General features: G+C 41.6%; 1 protein-coding gene across 2 annotated transcripts; it reads right to left on the reverse strand.

Moving 5' to 3' along the window:
• Positions 1 to 18,250: 18,250 nt before the first annotated feature.
• arl4d (ADP-ribosylation factor-like 4D) lies at positions 18,251 to 22,100 on the reverse strand. Of its 2 annotated transcripts, none has more exons than XM_060848706.1 (2): positions 21,818 to 22,100; positions 18,251 to 20,508 (listed from the first exon to the last, which is right to left on the reverse strand). In XM_060848706.1, the coding sequence occupies exon 2, from the start codon at positions 20,364 to 20,366 to the stop codon at positions 19,764 to 19,766; it is 603 nt and encodes a 200-aa protein (XP_060704689.1). In that variant the 5' UTR covers positions 20,367 to 20,508; positions 21,818 to 22,100; the 3' UTR covers positions 18,251 to 19,763. The 2 variants fall into 2 exon arrangements, with proteins under 2 accessions (XP_060704689.1, XP_060704690.1); XM_060848707.1 differs by lacking the exon at positions 21,818 to 22,100 and adding an exon at positions 20,912 to 20,999.
• Positions 22,101 to 24,830: the final 2,730 nt, after the last annotated feature.

Raw genomic sequence — 24,830 nt, forward strand, 5'->3', positions numbered from 1 at the left:
GACCACATTCGCTATCCTCCAGTCCTCTGGTACTATTCCCGTTGACAATGACGACATAAAAATCCAGGCCAATGGCTCTGCTATCTCCTCCCTAGCTTCCCATAGGATCCTGGGGTAAATGCCATCAGGCCCAGGAGACTTATCTATATTCGTCCTTTCCAATATTCCCAAAACCTCTTCCCTGCATATTTCCAGGGCATCCATTCTAATTATTTGTGATTCCATATTCACATCAGCAACAGTGTCCTGTTCCTGAGTGAATACTGATGAAAAGTACTGATTTAATGTCTCTCCAATCTCCTCCGCCTCCACACACAACTTCCCACTACTATCCTTGACTGGACCGATACCTACCCTAGTCATCCTTTTATTCTTGACATACCTATAGAAAGCCTTTGGGTTTTCCCTAATCCTACCAGCTAAAGACTTTTCATGTCCCCTTCTCGCTTTTCTTAGCTCCCTCTTTAGCTCCTTCCTGGCTACCTTATAACTCTCAATCGCCCCTACTGAACCTTCACGCCTCATCTTTACATAGGCCGCCCTCTTCCCTTTCACAAGGGATTCCAATTCCTTATTAAACCATGGCTGCCTCACAAGGCCCTTTACACCATGCCTGACTGGTACATACCTATCGAGGACACGCAGTAGCTGCTCCTTGAACAATCCCCACATCTCATTAGTGTTCTTCTCTTGAAGCCTGTTTTTCCAATCCACACAACCTAAGTCATGCCTCACTGCATCATAATTTCCCTGCCCCCAGCTATAGCTCTTGCCCTGCGGCGCACGATTATCCCTCTCCATCACTAAAGTAAAAGTCACCGAGTTGTGGTCACTGTCCCCGAAGTGCTCACCTACCTCCAAGTCTAACACCTGGCCTGGTTCATTACCTAGAACCAAATCCAATATAGCCTCCCCTCTTGTTGGCCTGTCGACATACTGTGTCAGGAAACCCTCCTGCACACATTGTACAAACACCGACCCATCTAATGAACTCGAGCTATAGCTCTCCCAGTCAATATCTGGGAAGTTAAAGTCCCCCATAACAACCACCCTGCTACCTTCACTCTTTTCCTGAATCATCCTCGCAATATTATCCTCTACTTCTCTAGGACTATTAGGAGGCCTGTAGAAAACACCTAACAGGGTGACCTCACCTTTCCTATTTCTAACCTCAGCCCAAACTACCTCAGATGGCAAGTCCTCTTCCATCGTCCATTCCACTGCTGTGATACTGTCTTTGACATGTAATGCCACGTCTCCCCCTTTTTTACCCCCATGTCTGATCCTACTAAAACATTTGAACCCTGGAACGTGCAACAGCCATTCTTGTCCCTGTTCTACCCACGTCTCTGTAATGGCCACAACATCGAAGTCCCAGGTACCAACCCACGCTGCAAGTTCACCTACCTTATTCCTTATACTTCTGGCATTGAAGTATACACACTTCAATCCTCCTTTCTGGTTACAGGCACCCTCCTTAGAGATCGCTGCATTATTCCTAACCTCCCTACACTCAAGGTCCTGTACCCTAAAGCTACAGTCCTGGTTCCCATGCCCCCGCGGAGTTAGTTTAAACCCTCCCAAAGAGCACTAGCAAACCTCCCCCCAAGGACACTGGTGCCCCTCAGGTTCAGGTGTAGCCCATGTTGCTAGGCAGTATTTTGCCCTTATCCCTATACTTCACATCAGCCACAATATTTTCAGCAGAACCAAAAAACCCCAAATGCAAACTTCTCCTAACAAACCATGATATTGCATATTCTCCTTGGATTGGTTTTGGAAGCCTTTGCATCTGATTGTTTAAAAGCTGATATCCCAGCTTTGCTAAAGGCAGATAAAATGTCTTCGATGTTTCATGAGATCCTCGTTGACCTGTGATGGACAAATTGAATACAGTATGTCCAATTTGTAAAAACAGTGTTAACTATTATTTCATTACTTGATATCCAACCCCAATTTGTCAGTGTTTTCCTGAGCAGTGCAATGCTCCTAATTAAGAAGGTGGGCAGATCAAGCCTTCTCCAATACTAATGACAGACTGAGAAGCAGGAAAATCGGTGTTTCAGGCCGGAACCCTTCATCAAGATTGATGTAGGACTCTGGCCCGAAACATCAATTTTCCTGCTCCTCGAATGCTGCCTTACCTGCTGTGCTTTTCAGCAACATACTCTCAACACTAATCTCCAGCATCTGCAAACCTCACCTGTCTCCACTACTGACACACTGATGAATGTAACAAGTGGTAGTGAAAAGGGTCCAAGTTAGGACTCCAGACAAACTTTCTGTCCCAGCTAAACTTACTTCTGCATCCACTATTTATATTATGTATCTATTATTTGAGTACTCAGTTTGCGTTCACATAATTACATAAACACAGATGGTGCAACATTCATCAGTCAGTTGCTTACACCATTCATCCATTCTTAACACCATTTACTTTTAATTGCACCCCAGTCTCCTTTTCCCTCAGAGTTTACACCGATGTTATTCTTTTTTCTGCCTAGCAACATGGATCACTAAAGTCCAAAACAATGTGTTACCGTAGGAATCCAAGCATCACCAGCATACTCTAGTATTATTGGTTTTTGACTAGCACCATCTGGCATGTTGGTATGCACCTAGTATGTTGGTTTCCAGCCAGCAAACTGGCATAGAATGGAACCTCCTATTAGCTTTTGCTCTTAGCTAGATTTGTTTGCACTGACCCAATTTTAATAAAACTCAGCTTCACTTGCCTAAGCAAGATTTGTTGTTAATTACTGGAAATGGATTTTTGTTATAAGTCAGCATCAAGTGAAACTATTGATGTTTGTATTTATCCCTAGAAGATAATTCCAGTGCAATCTAACTAAGTGAATCATGTACTGTTGATTTTCTATTTATAAGCAGCAGCCTGTATTGGATAACTGTAAAATTTCTATTATTTCAAAAATGAATCAAATTGCTGCAAGTTACGTGTCGTAACTGACTGAAACCAATTTAGAGAAAAGCTCCTGCGGATATGTGAACTATGCAATGAAATGTCAATGAAAACTATTTCTCAGTTAATTTCTAATTACTGACAAAAGATGGTGTGACAAATGTACCCATACAGTGGACTTTGGGTTCCACAGCTTGGGTTAGTCACTGAACAGGAATGAACTGTCTGCACGCTATTAATTACGAGTGCACTAGTACAAAAAAAGCATTAAAAGGGTGTGTCAAGCAATTAGCTAGAGGAAGGAGCAGAGACCAAGAATTGCAAAATTGTACACAATGCTCAGTATTCACCACACGCCCTTTCTTAATAGTTTATTTCCTTAACAATTCACGTTTGGTATTTAAAGGTAATTTATTAACCACTACAACACTATATCCTGTCCAGTTTTCATATCTTCAATAGACTTTAACAAATAGCGAAGATTAAAATAAAATGTGAATTTTGAATAGAACTTAGAACATAGAACATAGAAAAATACAGCGCAGTACAGGCCCTTCGGCCCTCGATGTTGCGCCGACCAAAGTCTACCTAACCTACACTAGCCCAATAACCTCCATATGCTTATCCAATGCCTGCTTAAATGACCATAAAGAGGGAGAGTTCACCACTGCTACTGGCAGGGCATTCCATGAACTCACAACCCGCTGAGTAAAGAATCTACCCCTAACATCTGTCCTATACCTACCACCCCTTAATTTAAAACTGTGTCCCCTAGTAACAGCTGACTCCATTAACAGAAAAAGGTTCTCACTGTCAACCCTATCTAAACCACTAATCATCTTGTACACCTCTATCAAATCTCCCCTAAACCTTCTTTTCTCCAATGAGAACAGCCCCAAGTGCCTCAGCCTTTCCTCATATGATCTTCCTACCATGCCAGGCAACATCCTGGTAAACCTCCTCTGCACTCGTTCCAATGCCTCCACATCCTTCCTATAGTATGCGACCAAAACTGCACACAATACTCCAGATGAGGCCGCACCAGAGTCTTATACAACTGCAACATGACCTCAGGACTCTGGAACTCAATTCCTCTACCAATAAAGCCCAGTACACCATATGCCTTCTTCACAGCTCTATTTACCTGGGTGGCAACTTTCAGAGATCTGTGTACATGGACACCAAGATCCCTCTGCTCATCCACACTACCAAGTAGCCTACCATTAGCCCAGTAATCCATCTTCTTGTTACTCCTACCAAAGTGAATGACTTCACACTTAGCTACATTGAACTCCATTTGCCACCTTTCTGCCCAGCTCTGCAACTTATCTATATCCCGCTGTAACCTGCCACATCCTTCTTCGCTGTCCACAACTCCACCGACTTTCGTGTCATCTGCAAACTTGCTCACCCAGCTTTCAAGCCCCTCCTCTAGATCATTTATAAAGATGACAAACAGCAATGGTCCCAAAACAGATCCTTGTGGAACACCGCTAGTAACTGGACTCCAAGATGAACCTATTCCATCAACTACTACCCTCTGTCTCCTTCCAGCCAGCCAATTCCTAATCCAAACCTCTAATGCACCCTCAGTGCCATACCTCCGTAGTTTTTGCATTAGCCTACCATGGGGTACTTTATCGAACGCCTTGCTAAAATCCATATACACCACATCTACTGCTTTAATCTCGTCCACCTCCTTAGTCACCTTCTCAAAGAACTCAATAAGGTTTGTGAGGCACGACCTGCCCTTCACAAAACCATGCTGACTATCCTTGATCACATTATTCCTATCCAGATGTTCATAAATCCTATCCCTTACAATTCTCTCTAAGACTTTGCCTACAACAGAAGTGAGACTCACTGGCCTATAGTTACTCGGGCTATCCCTACTCCCCTTCTTGAACAAGGGGACCACATTCGCTATCCTCCAGTCTTCTGGCACTATTCCCGTAGACAATGACGACATAAAAATCAAGGCAAATGGCTCTGCTATCTCCTCCCTAGCTTCCCAGAGGATCCTAGGATAAATGCCATCAGGCCCAGGGGTCTTAACTATTTTCATCCTTTCCAGTATTCCCCAGACCTCTTCCCTACATACCTCAAGGCCATCCATTCTAATCACTTGTGACTCAATATTCACATCAGCAATAGTGTCCTGTTCCTGAGTGAATACTGACGAAAAGTATTGATTTAGTGTCTCTCCAATCTCCTCCGCCTCCACGCACAACTTCCCACTACTATCCTTGACTGGACCGATACCTACCCTAGTCATCCTTTTATTCCTGACATACCTATAGAAAGCCTTTGGGTTTTCCCTAATCCTACCAACTAAGGACTTTTCATGTCCCCTTCTCGCTGCTCTTAGCTCTCTCTTTAGATTCTTCCTGGCTACCTTATAACTCTCAATCGCCCCAACTGAACCTTCACGCCTCATCTTTACATAGGCCGCCCTCTTCCCTTTCACAAGGGATTCCAATTCCTTATTAAACCACGGCTCCCTCACAAGACCCTTTACTCCCTGCCTGACTGGTACATACTTATCAAGGACACCCAATAGCTGTTCCTTGAACAATCTCCACATATCATTTGTGTTCTTCCCTTGAAGCCTATTTTTCCAATCCACGCATCCTAAGTCATGCCTCACCGCATCATAATTTTCCTGCCCCCAGCTATAACTCTTGCCCTGCAATGCACACTTATCCCTCTCCATCACTAAAGTAAAAGTCACCGAGTTGTGGTCACTGTCCCCGAAGTGCTCACCTACGTCCAAGTCTAACACCTGGCCTGCTTCATTACCTAGAACCAAATCCAGTATGGCCTTACCTCTTGTTGGCCTGTCTACATATTGTGTCAGGAAACCCTCCTGCACACATTGGACAAACACCGACCCATCTAACGAACTCGAGCTATAGCTTTCCCAGTCAATATCTGGGAAGTTAAAGTCCCCCATAACAACCACCCTGCTACTTTCACTCTTCTCCTGAATCATCCTCGCAATACTTTCCTCTACTTCTCTCGGACTATTGGGAGGCCTGTAGAAAACTCCTAACAGGGTGACCTCACCTTTCCTATTTCTAACCTCAGCCCAAACTACCTCACATGGCAAGTCTTCCTCCATCGTCCTTTCCACCGCTGTAATACTATCCTTGACAAGCAATGCCACACCACCCCCTCTTTTACCCCCATGTCTGACCCTGCTAAAACATTTAAACCCTGGAACCTGCAACAGCCATTCCTGCCCCTGTTCTACCCACGTCTCTGTAATGGCCACAACATCGAAGTCCCAGGTACCAACCCACGCTGCAAGTTCACCTACCTTATTTCTTATACTTCTGGCATTGAAGTATACACACTTCAAGCCACCTTTCTGTTTACAGGCACCCTCCTTCGAGATCGATGTCTTGTTCCTAACCTCCCTACACTCAAGGTCCTGTACCATAAAGCTACAGTCCATAAAGCCCCTGCAGAGTTAGTTTAAACCCCCCCCAAAGAGCACTAGCAAACCTCCCCCCAAGGATACTGGTGCCCCTCAGGTTCAGGTGTAGACCATCCTGTTTATAGAGGTCCCACCTTCCCCAGAAAGAACCCCAGTTGTCCAGAAACCGGAATCCCTCCCTCCTGCACCATCCCTGTAGCCACGCATTTAACTGTTCTCTCTCCCTATTCCTCGACTCTCTATCACGTGGCACAGGTAACAAACCAGAGACAACAACTCTGTTCGTTCTAGCTCTGAGCTTCCAACCTAGCTCCCTGAAAGCCTGCCTGACATCCTCACCCCTCTTCCTACCTATGTCGTTGGTGCCAATGTGGACCACGATCTGGGGCTGCTCCCCCTCCCCCTTAAGGACCCGGCAAACATGATCAGAGACATCACGTACCCTTGCACCTGAGAGGCAACATACCAATCGTGAGTCTCTGTCGCCCCCACAAAACCGCCTATCTGTGCCCCTCACTATTGAGTCCCCAAGAACTATCGCTCTACCTTTCTCCACCCTTCCCTTCTGAGCAACGGGGACAGGCTCAGTAATGTTTATAAGTGAAAATTTCTGTGATATATCCAGAAAGGCTCTCTTTTATCACATACATGAATGAACTTATAAAATGTGATAGTTGGGGAACCAAATGAAAACGTAGAAATTCCTACAGTTTCTTTATTCCTTTTTATTTATCCTTTTGATTAACATTGTTAGATCCCTATTGCGTCCACATTTTACCTCCTCAATGACCTGTCCAATGGCATTCATTTGGGGAAGAAACCCACCCTCTTTACATTGTCTCACTCATACATGTCCAATCCCATACATACATGATTAACTTTTAAATGCCATTAGGTTCATTAACTTTGGCGTGTACCACTGCTTAGTGCCTGAGGTTCATGTCACTCAGACACGAAAGCTGTTTTTAATGGATTGCAGACCAATTCTGTGACTCAGGCCCACAGCATGCTGACAATGTATCCCTCCTATTTTGGGCTGTTTTGCAAGGGGCATGTTGAAAGTTGTTTTGGGACTGTGAGTAAGTAAAGTAAACATAAACGCGGTAGAGAAATGCTCTTTCTGAACTAACAATTCTCCATCTCCTGCAGCAATTTTCCTGCAGTTTGACCTATGCTACACTGAAAGTGGTGTCAAAGGCCATTTCTGGTATTCTCTCAGAAATTTTGCCGATCTTTCACTGAACTCCTGAGAATCCCTGTGAAAATATCTAAGCTATGCAGTCACCTTACATTCTTTAACTTCTTACTTCCTCCTTTCAGAGGGCTGCGCTGAACCTGGTTTCCCCTTCTGCCAATTCCAGTTTTCTTTTTAATTTCCTTAGCGACCTGTTCAGAGGTGTTAATACACATCTCTGGAGCAAGTGAGACTGAACCTAAGCTTCTGTCCAGAGATAGGGAGACTGCCACAGACTACTGCACCACAGAATCCTTTTATAATGGCATCTCTCTGTTTCCTTCAGTCACCAGATGAACATGGCTTCGTGACTATTATAAATTCAAACAATTAAATAGAATAAAATGGTAGTAAGGGATAGAAAGCTTCATTAAGACTTACTTCTGTGCTACTTCTAAATATTATTATTTTTCTCCCAATTTTGCTGATATAAATTGAACTGCAAATTCTTAACTAGTGATATGGTATAGTTTATTTTAATGTGTTGATTTTCATTTGAGCTTGAGTCAGCTGTTCTGGCACAGTGATTATCAAAAGGGTCATTCCATTGCAGTGTATTGGTTAGTCACTAGGCACTCCCTTATTCTTTTCAATTTGCCTTTTAAAGAATTAATTCCTGGGGTATAGCAGCAAGGCCAGTATTTATTAATAATCTCCAGATACAATTGACTGGCTTGCTAGACCACTACACTGAGCACTTAATAGGAGCTAGCCTTCAGTTGAGATATTAAACTGAGCATCTGAATGATTAATCCCACATTAATGAACCTAAAGCACTGTTCTGTATACAATACCTGAAACAATGTCATCCAAACCAGACTAATTTTGCTTTTGGGGCCATGCGTCGAAAATAGCTACACCATTTACTTATGGAACAATTGTCATTATACTTCAACTAATAACATTTCTCTATATTATAGTAAGGTTAATATAATTATGAGCTGCTTCTTATTAAATTATTGGATGCAACAAGGTGTCAGTAACCACAGAGATGCACAATTGTTGTTAAGTTTGAGTCCTAGACTAGACAGGTTTAAAAAATCCAGAAAGGTTCTCACTCCTAACAGTTACCTATGCTTGAAAGTGTCATTGTATTTTAAAGGAGTTATACCTCTTGACAGAATACTGTGCTATAATTAGCATTGATCTTTGATGTTGTGAGTTTTTATTGTAAACAATAATCTTATACTTCAGAGAAATGCGCACTAGATTGAGGCTATTGAAGTAGGCAGGATCAGGCTTGCAATGCCAACCCCAAATGTACACATAAAGCTACTGACACTCACTGTCTTAGCTCACGTAGGAACCTCAGTATTTTGTTTGAGATACCATGGAACTGGTCCCCACGGGATAATGTCGCAGCATGAGGAGGGGGGAAGGGGATAACATTGTGGCAGAACACTCCGTGTATTATAATAAACAGCAAATATTTACATGCGAACCAAGTACCTAATTTAATCTCCTGTTTTGCTGATAAAATAAACCACAGTGTAAAGACCTTGAGGTGATCAGCACCACTTGATTGAATTACTCCTGTACAGCTTTCTGCTTGCCTCCTACCATGTGTTTATTCTCTGCACTGTCTTTCTCTGGCACCTACATGAAAGGATTTCATCTGTTGTCTCCAACTTGAAAAGGTACAGACATTGAAGAGTGGGTTCTTTGTTGTTCAGTATGTGGAATCCTCCCAGGAATCAATTATCTCAAATAAATATAGCTCATGTCATATAAACTCAAGCATCGATATTAATAATGAATAGCAAAGTCATTATCCTTTATAACTGACTATTTGTAAACAGTGTCTTGCAGCTCTCCCAGTATGAAGATTGTCTGTATTTGGCTGCTACCCAAACAAAAAGCATCTCCTTAAAAACCTTGCTATGTTAAAGAGTTAATGCAGAATTTATTCAAAGTACCTAAGGGGAAGTACTTAGTAAGAAAATTTATGAGGGCAGTAACTCAGTAAAGCTACCATTATGATTCCCTGGGGTGATATACAGTCAAACCTGTCATTTGACTATGTTTCTCATGTAACCAGATGGACTCCAGGGGCTGACACCTGTCAAATAGACAATGCAGTGGCTGCTCGTCCAGCTACTCATTTATTTTACACAGTATGATGTAACTGCTGTTCCGGGTTGCTACAGGGTCATGTGCCATTTTGTTTCCCACACAATCACTCATGCAAAGCCAAGGTGACCTCATTGAGTCCTAAAGAAGTTATACATCTTGCATGACAGATTCCAATGCTGCCAGTTGGCATTTGTCTCTTTTTTTTTGGTAAACAACAATAAATTTGTACTGTTTCAAAAATCAGGTGCTGGGATAGGACTATCAAACAGTTAGATTTTAACTATTGTTAAACATTGTGACATACGTGACATTTAGCCTTCACAGTTGCTGAATATCTGCACGTCACCAGCACCAAGTTTCTATCTTGCAGGATGGTTGTTGAAATGAAGGAAACGCGTGGTCTTAAAAAGAGCAAAATAAAATGACTTGTACTTATGTAACATTTTCATGATCAGCAGACGTCTCAAAGTGCTTCACTGCCATTAAAGTACTTTGTAAGCATAGCCACTGTTGTAATGTGGGAAGCAGAGCAGCCAATTTGCACACAGCTAGCTCACACCAGTGGCAATGTGATAATGCTCAGATAATCTGTTTCTGCGATGGTGATTGAGAAATAGATTTGGCCTAGAGGTGGTTTCCCCAGACATCTGCAAAATAATACTATTAGATCTCTAACACTCAACCAAGAGCAGCACAGTGGCTCAGTGGTTAACGTTGCTGCCTTACAGCGCCAGGAACCCAGGTTTGATTCTAGCCTCAGGTGACTGTCTGCGTGTGTTTCCTCCGGATGTTCTGGTTTCCTCCCACAATCCAAAGATGTGCAGGTTAGGTGAATTGGCCATGCTATATCGCCCATAGAGTTCAGGGATGTGTAGGTTAGGGGTATCAGTCAGGGATAAGTATAGGGGATAGGCCTGGGTGGGTTACTCATTGGAGGGTCGGTGTGGACTTGTTGGGCTGAAGGGCCTGGTTCCACTCTCTCGGGATTCTAATTCTAATTCAAGCGTTACACTTATCCAGAGAGGAATCAAGAATGAACATTTCACTCAAAAGCTGACTCTTCCAACAGTGCAGCACTCCTACTCTGGACTGAGGTTTGATTTTTGCACTCAAATCCTGGGATTGAGAGTTCAACCCATTGCCTTATAACTTAGCAGCAAGAATGCTATCTATTAAACCACAGCTGGGCTATTAAACCACAGAAGGCAAAAGCAAGACGAATTGTGGACCATTAAGTAATGTGTGATGAAACTCTCTATATGTATCCTTATTTTTACTCAGCAAGCTGATAATATTTATAGAACAGACCATTCGAAGTTTTGTGATAAAACAACATTCAAATCTGCCCAGCAATAAGTTTGGGATTTATTGAAGATTTAAAAGAGCTTATTCCGGACAATTCAAAGATTATAGTCAGTAAACGAGGATGCAAGAAGATGGCAGAGGTAGGCACTGTGTTAGGAGCACTGCAGTCAGCTGTACTGCTAGGAAGGGAACTAATTCTGTATCAGGGACTCAGTGAGAAATGAAGAACAATTGAATGTTTCTGTACTGTTAGAACATAGGATGAGGAATTAGGAGGGTTGGAGTGAGGACTCAGAAGTAGTCCTGGGGAGCTGAAGAAATTGGAAGGTCCAATCTGTTGGAGGAAGCAGAGAGGAATAAGACTGTAAAATGACCAACAACTGAGAGATGTGGGGTTAAAAACTTCCCCATTGACAGTTGTTTGATGTAACTAAGCACAATTGGAGCTCAGAGAGAAATTCAGGGATGGGATTGGTTTGATGGGGGTTAGGTGTCAGCGAAGAGGTGGAGTTATATCTGGAATGCAGTGTTCAGACTCCAGGGAATTTAGACCGAGGAAGGAGGCTGTCAACCAGAATTGGAGCAATTGTTGAGGCAATCCATGAAGGAGCAGTTCATGAGATGGAATTTCAAGATCATATTGGGAAAAGTGAAGTCTTTATTTCCTTTACAATTCTTGAGATGTTTAATGAGACTTGGTGACCAATGTGTCATTAATATCTGGGGGAACTGCTGAGATATCCATGGGATTGACCTTGATTGTCTTTGCTATTTGATATATACTGTGAGGCTTTTAGATCACAATCATTTACCAAAGTTAATACCGAGTGTCAGATGAAACATTGTACGTGTGTTGTACATTATATTCTAATATTATTCTTATGATTGTTTACTCAAAATCTTGAATTCTGAGACTTTATTCTCTTAATAAGCCCTCTAGATCTTAGGTTTGAAGCAGAAGACATAAAAGTTACTGATTGCTAGCCAAACCATAACATACATTTGGCAGTCTGGTCTGGGATCATAACAACTGTCATAGTTCAGCTATATGCTCAGGTAATTATCAGATGTTTGAGATAAAGGTGGTTTCAACTGATGTAAATGTTTCTATTTCATTTATTCAAGAAGTATGATGGATCAACTTAAAAAAGAGCTCATTGGTGACAAAATTGGCATTGTTAACAGCTGAGCTGGTTAAGATGGGAGGTAACTCATCTGTTCAGACCATGGAGCTCTCAGATCTAAGCTCTCTGCTGTGCTGAGTTCGCCAAACTCAGCTGAGGTTTAGAGGGATTTCACAAGTGACCCCAACTCCACTTAACTAGGGAGGGAAAATTGGCCACCATTTCTCCTTGTGATTGTCACCTACTTTCCACTGCGCAATGTGCATGAAGATGGGATCATGGGAGTGTTGCCATAGTCTGTGATTGCATATCCTGCCAGCACTATCACATGAATGAAGAATGGGCACTTAGATGCCAACTGGCCTCTGTGGAACAGTATCTCAACAAGGAGTTGTCTGAGGGAAGTGGCAACTATGATGGAAGAAAGAAATGTGCGATAAACAATTATTTTCCCATTTTTCCCAAAGTTAAGTCAGACTGTATATAAAATGGGAAGCCATGCATTTGGAACTCCTGTCAAAACTGAAATTTACCTGCTACACTACGGGGGAGGAGAAGGGAAAAGAGTCACATTAAAAAGTGTAACAATTAGGAAAAGAGAAAAAAAAATCCTGTAGAAACATAATGAATTGTAATAGTACCACTTACCGTGTGTTGTGTTATCGCTATACCCATGGGAAACTAAAAAAACTATCTCCCTGAGTTAGTGCAGGTTAATCTTTTGAGATTGTCCTTCAAGCATGCATGATTCTGCACCTGCCCTGTGCTGTGCACGTGCTGCAAATCATTCCTGCTGACATTGTCCAAGGCAAATGGAAAGTTATTCCATTTCTCAACATTAATACCAACATGAAGACTAATCAAACTATATTTATTCAGCCCTATAGAGAAAGTGAAAGCAATGAATCCTTAAAGGTATAGTGATGATGCTGGGATCCTTGGAGACTGAACTGAATTTGATTTTCTGTTGCATATACAAACATTTTCAGGACTCACATGAACAGTCTTTATTTCCTTTACAATTCTTTTCTTCTCTACATAACATAAAACGTTTCTTTGTCCAACTAGGGAACCAGTTACACTACAGCTGCTGACATCTCTGTTGCTATTATAATGAACTCTTGGCATACCTCCCCAGAGTGTTATAGACTATGCGGTATACTGTCTCGCACTGTACTGATTGTCACCTTGGCTCAGTTGACATCAGTATTATCTGTGAGGGACAAAGCCAAATGCTGGCCTTGAGGAAATTATCTAGGCTAACACCCTACTGTGCAGTGATATCCCCTATGGATAATTAACTTTTGGAATATGACAGACTCAGCTGTGGTGTCTCCAGTGCTAAGGGAGTCCTCCATTGTCTGAGCTGCAGCCATTCACATGAGATTGAGGCACTATCTGCTTTTCCAGGTGGGTGCAGCAGATTCCACAAAACGTCTTAGAGAGCAACATTTACAATCAATCCAAACAAATTAATTGGTTGCTCATCTTATTTGTTGTCTGTGTGATCCTGTTGGCTGCTGTCCTCACCGTGAAAATTGGCTCAACTACACTTGTTAGTGACAAAGTCCTTTGGATTTTCATGAGGGTATGAAAGGTGATGACAAAATGTGTGTTTTTATTTTCTAAGCTTTACAAGTTAAAAGATGTTTTCGATGTTGATGCAAACTTTCAAAGTAAAGTTTTGGACTGGTGCACAAATAGGGACACTCTCAGATCTGTGTCAAATGAGCTAAACTTAGTCAGGAGAATGATCGGGTTACTACAGCTGACTTTGATGCCACTGAGATGGGGAAAAAAGTATCTGCAGGTTGTCCTAGTCCTGACCACTGCATGGTGATTCCCACAGGAACTGCACTGTTGGAAATGCCACATAAAAACAGGATTTAACAGCAGTGAAACTACACACTTGGATAATCCGCAAACAATCATCATTAGTCAAACCTGTATCAGGGTCATTTGAGCTTAATACAAAATGGTGACTGGTAACTACGAATTATGGTGAAGTCAATTCTTTCAGGGAGGAGGAGGAGAAATTGAGGACGGAATTGAAGTAGTAAATCTTGTTATAAAACTGCATGTTCCAAAGTATGTTAAAAAAAACTACTGCGATCCAATTAAGTCCTAAAAATTGTTCTCATGTTACACCCTGACACAAAATACAGTATAATTAAAAAACACAGTTGGACTACTTCCAGCAACCAGATACATCTGGTCTGAGGAGAACAGCAAAACAATTGAAGACAGCATCATTTGATGTTGATTTCAATGATAATTATTGGCACTATTCTTAGCCGAGAAAAGCTGATGACAAAAAAATCCTAGGTTGGAAGTAACACTCTTGTTTTTCCAGGAATTGCATCCTGCCCAATTATTTTATATAACAGAAAGACAGGTGTTGCAATAAAAATGAAAGCAGATTTACAATACAAAGTGAGATTTTATCAGTAAAATTGCTTGTTGCCTTCTCATCTCTCTCTGAACTCATAATTAATAGCTTTGAACTGTGGTGACTTGCCAAAGCACATTGGCTCAAATCTATGATTTCATGCAGCGAGATCTCAGTTTTTGGGCGTACCATCTGGGAGAGGTGAGAGATGCTGCATGGATGCTAGCTGATTTGCCTAAAGAAGGGTAAAAAGCAGTCAGCTTCCCCATTGCCCTGCAAGTCTCTGACATAAATTGAGTTGAGCATCATTCACAGTCGTCAGGGGAAAGAGAGAACAGAGATAGGAAGAGACGTGCGCACGCACACACGCACAGAAACATGAGCAAGATGCAGCATGTAATAGAACCACAAGGCAAACACTGACTGAGCCACAAAATAAATGCAAGCACAGAGACCAGGAGGAGACGAGGGCAATGTGTAAGAACAGAGACATAAGGGGAGACTTTCATCTTCACCTAGTCTGCATCTTGTGAGATGGATCACAAGCTTTTTACTGCAAAATGTGTCATCATTATTGTACACAATGTACATTTCTGCCAAGAAATTGAACATTAAAATATAGCCTATTTTATTAGATAAGTTAGGAGCAAGAGAAAGCATTGGCAAAACAAGCCTTATCTGTCTTGTTATCGCTGTCTTCTTACCACTCTCCTCTCTCCAAATTTTCACAACACTTTGAACAATGGTCAACTAATTTTCCCAGTAACCTACCTTCAAAATTATTCCAAATATTTAACATTCTTTGATTACAAAGAGTGCATTTTCTGATATCTGTTCTGGCTTATTTTGGTGTGGAAACACTTTATATGATCCCTAGTCCTACCTTTTACCATACTCTGAAATAAGAATCTAGGTTTATCTGATTGGTACTATTTAAATGTTTTATATTATAGTGTTATGGATCAGACCAATCCCCCTCTAGACAGGCTAGACCCCAATTTTTTCTTATTTTAAAGGCAGGCATAAGGTGTTGTGTTCTGGATTCAATTTGATTGGCCAAACTAACAAGCTTGAAACAAAACACATTTTATTCATACACTGCAATTAAAATATAGACAACATAAAAAAGAATTAGCTTAACTGTAACTATCAAAATGCTAAACAAAGTAATATATATTAACTACTAATTAACTGTTCCAATATAGTAACATCCCATAAACACACCCTTAGCAAAGACAACTTCAGTCAACTAGATTATCTCACATACAATTCTAGCAGCAGGAAGAGAATCGCAGCTTTTAGCTGGAAAAGAGAGAGGAATAAGAGATTCCACATCTAGCCTCAAGACCACGGCACGGTGGCACAGTGGTTAGCACTGCTGCCTCACAGCGCCAGAGACCCGGGATCATTTCCCGCCTCAGTGACTCTCTGTGTGGATTTTGCACATTCTCCCCATGTCTGCGTGGGTTTCCTCCGGGTGTTCTGGTATCCTCCCACAATACAAAAAAAAATGTGCAGGTTAGGTGAATTGGCAAAGCTAAATTGCCCGTAGTGTTAGGTGAAAGGGTAAAAGTAGGGGAATAGGTCTGGGTGAGTTGCGCTTCAGCGGGTTGGAGTGGACTTGTTGGGCCGCAGGGCCTGTTTCTGCACTGTAAGTAATCTAAACCACAGCAGCAGCTACCGAAAGCTAAAACAAAAATCTTGGTTCTGTGGGAGCTTGACCCCACCCATTCAGGCTGCTTCTATTGTTCCAACTTTAAAATAAACCCCCAGTCCTCTCAAGCTGTTTATTTTATTGGCTTGAAGCAGACCACTCTCGGACCTCTGCATCAACCTCTCTTCATTAAAAGGACAAAATACACCTCTTTAAAGCCATCGTACATCACTATATCATTTGACAACATCCATTTATAGCTGCATTCTTTACTCACTTAACATTTTCTTGCCTGTTTTTGATCCTTTCATATTCAAGATGAGATTCTCTGTTGCTTTCCAATGCAAACATTTTTGAAAGTTGTGATAGGACCGAACACAGATTTTTAAGGTTGGTCTAGTAAACTGCAGAGTTCAGTCTGCCATACATAATTGTTCTGGCCATATATGAGGGTGCTGTGTGTTGTACTTAGCCAGATTCTTCTTTTAGTCACTATGTGTTGAGTCAATTTCATTATTTTCATATCTCAAATTTTGTGACTTGTGTAAGTGATTGGCATTTAAATTGCACACCTGTTCAATTGCAAAGAATTTAAATTATTTTGTTGCATCACTGTTCTGCTTTGCTTTGGCAGAATACTGGAACATCTTCTATTTGGTTTTGGTAAGCAGATCTTTCTTGAGGATTAGAACCGCTTTAGATTGGAGATCTACCAGGATCAATGCTTTATTCAGTACCTAATGTTACAACTCCCAAAAATACACTTTCTTTTTAAACAGTTTTAAAAATTTTTACTTGTATCGTTCATGTCAGAGGGTTAGAGTGTGCAAGAGGTCAGATTGAACTTCAAATTCAGACTAGATTGAGAGACAAAAAGTTCCTCTATCTGCTGACTATAAAAATATTTGCGAAATCAGTGTGAGCAAGCTCCATTCAGCTTGTACTGGACATGTTTGTATCTTTTTAAATATGTATTCATCGGGTGTGGGCATCACTGGCTAGGCCAGCATTTATTGGCCATCCCTAATTGCCCAGAGTCAACCACATCGCTTTGGGATTGGAGTCACAGATAGGTGAGGACAGCAGATTTCCTTCCTTAAAAGGACATTAGTGAACCAGATGGGTTTTTCCTGACAAGTTTGATGGCCATCATTAGACTATTAATTCCATATTTTTAAATGGACTCCAAATTACACCAGAGCGGGACTCAATCCTGGGCCCCCAGATCATTACCAGGGTCTCTGAATTAATAGTCTAGCGGCAATACCACTAGGCCATCGCCCCCTCCACAATACATCACGGTCCCTAACTCACTCCACATCATTCAAACAAGCTTATTAATGTAGGAATTGGGAAAATAAAATGTACAGTGATTCAGTAGAAGGTCCTTGTCCACAGTATGGAAAATAAAGGAAGAGCTTACAATGGCATTCATCTCTCTTTCCCTGGCTTGGTAGTGTTTGATGTTAAATTAGTTGTCCGAAAAGAAAAAGGAAAAAAAATTGTTTTGTTTCCAACCACTAAATGCTTTTACTGCATTTAAAACAGATGCTGCCAGTCCAAATTATAAAATGCCCAAAAACAGATATTCCATTATTCATTTACCTTGAAACAAGCAAGATTTGTCATTAAAAAAAACCATGTCCATCTAAAACCATGCTTTTTTAAAAAATTAAAGTGATTATTTTGTTTTTGTCCATTATTTTACTGATAGTAGACTGGGTGAGTTTCAAATTGAAGCCCATTTGGCTAGCAATTACTTCAGAATAGCAGCAGCAGCAAATTACACCCCTAGCTTTATTCAGGATAATTGCTAGCCTTAAGACCCCTAATGTAACAAGTGCCTGTTACGCTGACTTCATAAATTAGATCTCATTTAATATTTTAGCTACATGCAAGTAAGAGAATTTATATGCGCCCAGCACATGCTCTCAAAATTGTTGCTGAAAATATTCACTAATGCAAGTTGCTACTTTTCAGCTCATCCTTTTTACTTTCTGAATTGAGGTACAAGTATGACCTAAAGATGGTTGAGAGAAAAAAAAACACACTGGGAACAGTTTTGAAATACAAGCAAATTAAGAATTAAGGAAAAAAAAACATGTTTTAGCATTTCATTTTAACACCAAAGACAACTCTTTATTAAAAAAAAACTATCAAAGTACAAAAAAGATATGTACAAATCACCATTTTGTTTCACAGCTTAAATATTTCCGCAAGGTCCAATTTTTCAGTATGAAAGCCTGAGTGAAACTCTTAACATTGATAATTCAAATGATTTCAAATGAAAGATGTGACATTGGAATCTTCTTTTGCATTAAAAGCACATTGGCTCATGTGTGCTTCATATCAAAGGCTACAGTTCGACTGCAGCTATTGGTTTCAAGCTAGTTATCAAGTAACAGACCCATCACTAAACTAGTTTTACTGCTAGCTGCCAACCAGATTACAGTAAGGAAAGCCACAAATAGAATTTGTTGCACATATTTGGACACATGTAGAACTCTGGTAAGAGAAAGTGTGAAGGCAGCTCCCATTCACAATCTTAACCTCAAGAACATTTCTCTCTGCCTTGGCACCTTGAAAGTGCAGCTTCAGACTGAGCAACAGTTTCATTGCAGCTAAAGCTAACTTCAAGAAGACGTGAAGAAACCTTCTAGGAGAGACCTCACATCATTGGGATTTATTAGATTTGGGGGTCAGGCTGAAACTGCTTCACATCTCAGAATGTAGAAGCATTACTGCACTCCAATACTGCTTTCAGTACTCCCATTTACTGGGGTGTGTAGCTGAATGATATTTTCAGACCAAAACAAAAAAGTACAAAGTGCTTCCCTCAGTCCATTTGTTATTTTTGCAAACACTTGCAGAACTAAACATCTTTTGTAACTTCGGACAATCATGTCCTTGACTTGCACATCATCCATCTACAAAAAGCTACACAAGTTTTAAACACTTTATACAGTGGCGTCAGAACAATATCAGTGAATTGCAAGAACAATTCACCATGTTCCAGTCTTCTGGAGTTATGAAACTAAGAACTTTGAGATAGAGAGAAGCAAGAAAGAGAGAGTGAGAGAGAGAACAATATTTCAGTTCTCTATCACTTAATTTAACTTTCCAGGCAATTTTCAGCAATCATCCATCAATTTACATATGAAGGGGCTATCTGGGTACAACCAAATCATTACAGGAATTTATTCGTAAATGCAAAATCAGAATGTATACTCTCCAGAAGGCTGAGCATCATAATTGTAAGCATTAATCCCCAAACAGTTTTCATATTTCCAGTAAAACATCAGTCGGTCTCTGGTTGGGGCTGGCTTGTAATCAGTTCAACTCCTCACCAAACATCTACAAGTGACCTACTTGTCCCTGTTTTATTTTGATCCTTTTATTTAAATAAACAGTTAGGTTGCAGGGTTGGTGTCGGTCATTGCTGTTGTATATGCTACAATGCGTCTGGAGGAAAAAAAAAGTCAAATTTGGATCAGCCCAAAAAAAACTTGGAACTTATATTTTTGGCAAGTTGTGTGCTTCTGACCATTGAGTTGCTCCTTTTAGGAGACTCCATTGATGAGCTATTCAAATCCATCTTAGCTGATTATGGGATAAGGTCCACGGTTCATCTCTTTCTCTTCTGATGCCTGATCATCTTCTTCCGTTTAATAATCATTTCGTACAACCTCTCCAGACCTTGTTGCAGGCCCTGGCCGTTCACTGCACTGGAACTCTGAATGTGGTGCAGAGTGGATGCACCCAGCTCATTCAAGCTGAGGGATTTCTCCACCTCAGATACAGACAGCGCCCCCACCAGATCTTGCTTGTTGGCAAAGATTAATACTGGCACTCCTTGATTTTCTGAGCTCTTGGAAATTTTATGAAGTTCAGCCTTGGCCTCCTCCATCCTCTCAGTCTCAGACGAATCAATCACAAAGACAATGCCATCAGTACGTCTGGTGTAGGACTTCCACAGAGGCCTCAGTTTCTCCTGGCCACCAACATCCCAGACCTGGAAAGTGATGGCCCTGGAGTTCCCAACCAGCACTTTGATTTTTTCAGTGTTGAAGCCTTTTGTCGGAATGGTGTTGACAAACTCCCTTAACTTCAGTCTATACAACAAAGTGGTCTTTCCAGCTGAATCCAAGCCAATCACCACAACATGCAGGGACTGGAAGGGAGGCAAGAAGGTTCCGTTAGGCGTCAGCTCAGACAGCTGATTCCCCATCGCCAACCAAATATCTTCACCTCGCCTTTACATAAAAGAACACCGAGTGGTAATGCCCAGTATCCTTGTTTTGTCTCTAGACCTGAAAGGTGTCGCCTCTTTGCACCGTCTTCAAAGCCAATCGGACACGGTATGCTTTGGGCTAATTAAAAAAAAGTTAACATCTGGTTAGTTTAAATGCTGCCTTTTCCACATTTAAAAACTCACACTGAAACAGATAGCTTATTCCTGAAAACTCGTCTTGTTTGTAAAAGAAAGAATTTAAAAACATTTTACATGGAAACTTCCCTCAATCTTTGAGAGTGGCGTTTTCAATATAACCTGTCGATGCAACGGCCAGTATTTTGGTGTCGACACAGGGAGAAGGCTATGCACTTTACCAGCTTGGGGTTTCCTACGGTAGAAGAGAATGCAGGTCTCTCTATATTTTAAAAAAGGCGAAATAATACATTGGCCAACATTTAACTGATCAGAACAAACGAGATTCCCCATTTGACTGCCCCGAGTAACTGCGGCATTTTTATTCCCCTGTCTGTGTCACTCACCATCGAGCAGGGTTTACTTAGTTTCCTGGCATTTTTATGTGTCCAAGTCCTTCAATCCCTGTTTATTTACTGATCACGCGCTTCCTGATTATACTCAGCAAGAATCCATTAGGGTCAATGTAAACTAAACACGGAATTAACACATCAATCTCCAGGGCTGTACCCTACGCAGAGGCTTTGAAGGGTTCTTCCAGGTCCTAGCTTTACACTGAGCATCAGCCTGCATTGACACACCGCACGGTCAATTCATTTGGATTTTTTTTGAAGGGATTTACTGTGGGCGTCGTATTACTTCTGTAACTTTTTTTCCCCATCAAGGCGATTAAAAGCAAATTTCTATTCCCAAATATCATGAATGTGAGGGAGAGCTTAGACAGCAATAAAATGCATCTGAATAAAAGTCACTAACTACAGCTTTCCACAGTTATCACATTTTTTTTCAATTATAATCAATTTTTTTCAATTATCATTCGCAACAACACAGGGCTTTGCTGGCAAACTTAACTGACCAGCTTGGAGCTGATCAAGGCTGGGACAAAACAGGTTTTGATTTTAATGTGAGCACATAAACCCAGAGGCCAGGGTATGAATGCACCCCAGAGACCCCGAGTCTGTGAGAAAAAAAATCAACTGGGAGATGCAACATGAGACCGAATAGCAATAATAATAAACAACAAACTTCATTACCCTGCCTTCTGAAATATCGCAGTTAAAGCTCACGAATTTACCAAAAACGCATGTGTTATTACACAGGTCGCCAACTACTGACAGGTATACGATCTTGGTTAAAATAACTAGAACTCCACTCTGAGAGGGAGCAGGCATTAAATATTTGAAAACAAAATTTAACTGAGGTCAATCGACAAGTCCACGGAGTGAGAGAGCAGACCGATTTTTAAGCATTACCTTTGTCCTGTTTGGAGTCGAGCTGCTGTGGTGGTGCTGGTAAAGATTCAGTACAGAATGCTAAAGGCAGCAGTTTGTTAGGCACTTTCTAGACCTTCCATAAGAGCTGACACATTAGAGAACCACCCCTTAGCTCGGGATTTCTCTGTGTAACTCGCTCACACAGTGTCAAATGCAACACATTCTCCTTTGACGTCGCTTTAACCCGGAGCAACACCCTCAAAAGACATTTCTTAAAGCCGCCCCATCCCTCCTTAACGTCAACAGTGTCCCTCCCAGGCGCTGATGTCAATGCCTCTTCTCTACAAAAAAAACCTGACAGCTTTATGTAGGCAGTGCCCCTAGTAAACTAGACATCTCCCTGTGATAAGGAGCTATGAAAATGAGAGAGTATCGCGATAAGTCGTTCAAAACGTTAGTAAGGAATTATACCTGTGCTGATCAGTTCACCGCAAAGTATTATCTGCCTATGCACCCATTTTTTGTTTAACTGCAACAGTTCTCGGGGATTCTGATTGATCGGAATGGTTGGAGAAATTGCGCTGGTGTAGGATGTGCATAGATGCTGTCCACCCTAGCCCTCAGAGGGGAATCAGGTCATTGTCATCGGAATTACTGGGTTCTACAAAAGCAGGTTGTTCCAATAAGTAAAAATAATGAACCGCAGATGCTAGAAATCTGAAACTGAAACAGAAATTGCTGGAGAAACTCAGCAGGTGACCCTGAGCAGGTTCCTGAAGAAGGGCTTATGCCCGAAACGTCGATTCTCCTGCTCCTTGGATGCTGCCTGACATGCTGCGCTTTTCCAGCAACACATTTTTCAGCACTGGACCCTGAACATTGACTCTGCTTTCTGTCTCGACAGACATAGAACATAGAACAATACAGCGCAGAACAGGCCCTTCGGCCCTCGATGTTGTGCCAACCTGTAAACTATTCTCAGCTCGTCCCCCTACACTATCCCAAAATCACCCACATGCTTATCTAAGGATTGTTTAAATCTCCCTAATGTGGCTGAGTTGACTCCATTAGCAGGTAGGACATTCCACGCCCTTACCACTCTCTGCGTAAAGAACCTGCCTCTGACATCTATCTTAAATCTATCACCCCTCAATTTGTAGTTATGCCCTCTCGTACACACTGACGTCATCATCCTAGGAAAAAGACTTCCACGGTCTACCCTATCTAATCCTCTGATCATCTTGTATGTCTCTATCAAATCCCCTCTTAGCCGCCTCCTTGCCAATGAGAACAGGTTCAAGTCTCTCAGCCTTTCCTCATAAGACCTTCTGTCCAGACCAGACAACATCCTGATAAATCTCCTCTGAACCTTTTCCAATGCTTCCACATTCTTCGTGAAATATGGGGACCAGAACTGTACACAATATTCCAAGTGTGGCCGCACCAGCGTTTTGTATAATTGCAGCATGATATTGTGGCTCTGGAACTCAATCCCTCTACCAATGAAACCTAACACACCGTATGCTTTCTTAAGAGCACTATCCACCTGGGTGACAACTTTCAGGGATCTATGTACATGGACTCCAAGATCTCTCTGCAGATCCACACTACCAAGACATTGCCTGAGCTGCTGAGTTTCTCCAGCAATTAATTAACCCTACAGTGCCAGAATCTCCATGGAACCTTTTACCCCAAGGCTTTCTTTGCTCTTAAAGGTTTCAGTCCATGTCAATGAGGTTGAAGAGTCACCAATCTGACAATAATGGCATGATTTCTAACGCACTGATCGTACCTTTTCAAAATGTCACAAAGTGCTTCAATCTCATTCCAATTCTGTCCCCATCTTTTATGCAATAATGTACTTGAACTCTGTAATCAGATTCTATCCCTTGCCACAGACTGCAATTAAGAGACATGGTGTGACAGTGGCACACCAACCACCCTCATTCTTGCAGCCTCTGCCATGGTTACCAGGGTCATCCTCAAACAATCCTACTTTCTTAATCGGCTGATGGGAAGCTGCTTATATCTAGTTACATGTTAACAATAACTACAAATGCACAACTACCTGATGAAGGAGCAGCGCTCCGAAAGCTAGTGCTTCCAAATAAACTTGTTGGACTATAACCTGGTGTTGTGTGATTTTTAACATTATACACCTCGGCATCTCCAAATCATATTTGTACTTAATCAACATATCAATCAGGTAAAACAACATAGAACTGTCAAGGAGCTACATTTGACACCAAGTCAGATAAGGAGACATTATAACAAGGGGCCAATTATTTGGCAGGTTTTAAGGGGGGGAAGAGATGGGTTATGGATGCAATTCCAGAGTCATATGCAAAGCCACTGAATGTGGCATAACTAAAATTGTAGATTCACAAGAAAACACGTTTGGAAGAGTGCACTTTGGAGTATCTTACAGCAAGAGAAGACTGCAGAAATAGTGAGACCTAATGCCACTGAGGGGGTTTGAATCCAAGGAAAGGCAATTTTAAAATTACTTGTTCAATCAGAGCCAAAAAGAAAATTTTGCAATAATTGCTTTTCCCAAACCAAACCGTTACCTCTGGAGCTCACTCCTTTGACACTTCCCACTTCACATCCACACAGTGTCTCAGGGGATTTCAACCGTTAAAGAGGTGGTCAGGATTTACCCGAAGGCTGACACAGAATTCTGCTTCACCTCCACTCTCTCCGACACCTCCGTGTCATAGGTCCACTAGCTTGATGCTCTGTGTTCAATGAACTCCACTTCCTCAAAGAAAACTGGTCAAACTGAAGCCATTGAGTTTGGTCCTTGCTCTGATTTCATGCCCCTCACTGCTGGCAGTTTCAGGCTGAACCAGACTGTTAGCAAACTCAGCATCACGCCTGGAGCTGAGCTGACCCGAGCTTCCATCCTCTTTAGCATCAAGATTATATCCGCTGAAGCTTTGATTATTCCTGCCCAACCTCAATCCTTCTGGTTATGAAACTCATGTCCATGCTTCTGTTATTTCTAGGCTTGACTGTTTTAGTACTGGGTAAAAACAATGACTGCAGATGC

Source organism: Hemiscyllium ocellatum, chromosome 32 (assembly GCF_020745735.1).
Source record: "Hemiscyllium ocellatum isolate sHemOce1 chromosome 32, sHemOce1.pat.X.cur, whole genome shotgun sequence".
NCBI classification, from domain to species: domain Eukaryota; kingdom Metazoa; phylum Chordata; class Chondrichthyes; order Orectolobiformes; family Hemiscylliidae; genus Hemiscyllium; species Hemiscyllium ocellatum.